General features: G+C 45.0%; 1 protein-coding gene across 2 annotated transcripts in view; it reads left to right on the forward strand.

Moving 5' to 3' along the window:
• The window catches only part of LOC308372685 (phosphofurin acidic cluster sorting protein 2-like), a gene marked incomplete at its 5' end in the record, with an annotated part of 96,561 nt that overhangs the window by 43,101 nt on the left and 50,960 nt on the right, over positions 1-2,500 (forward strand). For both annotated transcript variants that reach the window (XM_080847960.1, XM_080847961.1), the window contains one exon: positions 2,012-2,101. In XM_080847960.1, the coding sequence (XP_080704086.1) occupies positions 2,012-2,101 (90 nt within the window). The remainder of the gene's footprint in view (positions 1-2,011; positions 2,102-2,500) is intronic.

A 2,500-nucleotide genomic window follows, 5' to 3' on the forward strand; every position in this document is an offset into this window, starting at 1 on the left:
TTAAAAGTGACGGAGAGAGAGGGGGGGTCTTAGAGTGATGGAGAGAGAGAGAGAGAGAGAGAGAGAGGAGAGAGTCTTATAGTGAAGGAGAAAGAGAGAGAGAGCTTGACTTAAAATATCTTCTCCTCCTCTCTCCTCCTCATCTCTTCATGTTGTTCGTTCCCCTTTCTCTCTCCTCGTAATTTCCTCTTGGTGTTCTTTCTCCGTGAAGAGAGAGAGGAAAGGAGAGAGAGAGAGAAAATAAGTGTTTTGGATGTGTGTGTGTGTGTGTGTAAGTCGACGGCTTTATTAGTTTTGTTATATTCAAAACTCCTGTGAGTGTCTGAGACAGCAAGGTCTGTATACAGCTGAGGGGGGAACCAGTCCAGTTTGTCAGCGTTGGTTAATCTCTCCAACTGTTTCTAGCCTAGAGTTGTTTGACTGCCTTCAAAGCCTGCACATTGAGAGAGAGTTGCAGGCCCTGTGTCTGTGTGTGTGTGTTTGTTGTATCGATTTATGTGACTGTGTGTTGGTTTGTGTGTGCGCTGATGTGTCTGTGTGTGTGTGTGTGTGTGTGTGTGTGTGTGTGTGTGTGTGTGCTGGTGTGGGTGTGGGTGTGGGTGTGTGTGTGCTGATGTGTCTGTGAGTGTGTGTGTGTGTGTGTGTGTGTGTGTGTGTGTGTGTGTGTGTGTGTGTGTGTGTGTGTGTGTGCTGGTGTGGGTATGGGTGTGGGTGCGGTGTGGGTGTGTTTGTGTGAACCACCTGAGGCGTGGACATGAAGTTGCTCAGTTTTTACTGCACTTTTGCGAGAGTCGTTTGGTTGAAATGTTTTAGTCATGAACTGCCTTCGCATAATACCCAATGTACAACAATATTTTGGCCTACTTAAAACTAAACACTTTGGGGCCGTAGAATTATCGAAGGAAATAAACAACCTCTGACAGGTCTGTTAAATCTAATTTAATATAATTTAATATAATATAATAAAAGACGACTGGATTGAGTGCATTAAGCAGTCGTTCCCATTTTGTCATCTAGGTCTGGTTTAGGGCATCCATTTTGGCCGTCTGGTTTCTAGTATGTTGGTTGTGTGTCTTTCGACCCTTTCTGATGCTTAATTTGTCACTTTGGACTCATTTATTCCTGCTCTTGGGTTTTATAGTCCCTGTAAAAGGACGCGCACCACTGGTCCCCTCCAGCCTCTTCTCGCGAAAACAAGCTTGTCTTTAAACTTCCTCTGCTAGGTTTACATTACTTTAAGTTACGTAGTGTAACTGGAATAATTCGTTGAATAAATCGTAAAATTGTATTTTCTAACCTAATATTCGTTGACCACGATGTTGTTGTGCCTTCAGTGCAAGCTGTGCATGCGTGTGCGCATGTGTGTGTGTGCGTCTGCATGTGTACTGTCTCAGTTCATCTTAATAGCCGCCTTAATGGCCCACTGTGAGGGGACTGGGCTGTGTGTGTGTGTGTGTGTGTGTGTGCGTGTGCGTGTACGTGTGGAATTCTCTGGTTGCCTTAATGGGCCACTGTGAAGGGACGGGGCTGACAGCCCACTGCTTCTGCTGCCTGGCTCCTGTGTGCTCTACTCCTGGGGCTTTAAGCTTTGGCTTTCCTAAAGCTCCCTTGCTGGGAATGGAGCAGCATAAATAAACTGAATTGAATTATGTGTTTGTTTGTGTGTGTGTATGCGTGTGTGTGTGTGCGTGAGTGTGTGTGTGTGTGTGTGTGATATGTCTCATGATGATATGTCACAGTTTGTTGTGTGTGTGTGTGTGTGTGTGTGTGTGTGTTTGTGTGTGTGTGTGTGTGTGTGTGTGTGTGTGTGTGTGTGTGTGTGTGTGTGTGTGTCTGTGTGAATACCAGCTTATTAAGAAGGAACTTGACGTTTCTGCAATTATTGTAACAGTGCTCCAGCACCAAGTGGATCTCACTGCATCAACGGAATTTAATCGAGTTGAATTGAATCGAATCAGACTGAATTGGTCCAGGCAGATCTGAGTAACCATGTGTTCTTCTCTCTCTACAGGGTTCCAAGCGAATCTTGAGGTCAAATGAGTACATGCTCCCCCCGAGCGGTCTGATGGAGACGGACCTGGAGCTCACCTTCTCCCTACAAGTAAGTCCCACCCCCCTCTCCTAGCTACGGACACATCACTCAAATTTGCATGGCACCCAAAGACACTTAAAGTCCGCTATTTTAATCCAGTACACTTTTTGTTTAAATACACATCACTCACATTCATCACTCATTTGAACGTATTCATTTGGTTGGCACCTTCATCCAAACACACTTAAAGATGTAGTCTATTCTAATCCAGTATACTTTTGTCTAAGTCAGTACATTGCTCATCTCGGTCCTCTAGCTGTTAAGTGTGGGCGCTCCAAATAGAATTATTCAGTGTTCGACAGTCCTGGTGTTGTAAACGGTAAACGAACAATCATGGCTTGGATCGAGCCATAAACAATTGCAGGAGCACTGGAGGGAGGGGTGTAATTTGATTGGCTGAAGCATAAA

Source organism: Sprattus sprattus (assembly GCF_963457725.1).
Source record: "Sprattus sprattus genome assembly, chromosome: 1".
Classification (NCBI taxonomy): domain Eukaryota; kingdom Metazoa; phylum Chordata; class Actinopteri; order Clupeiformes; family Clupeidae; genus Sprattus; species Sprattus sprattus.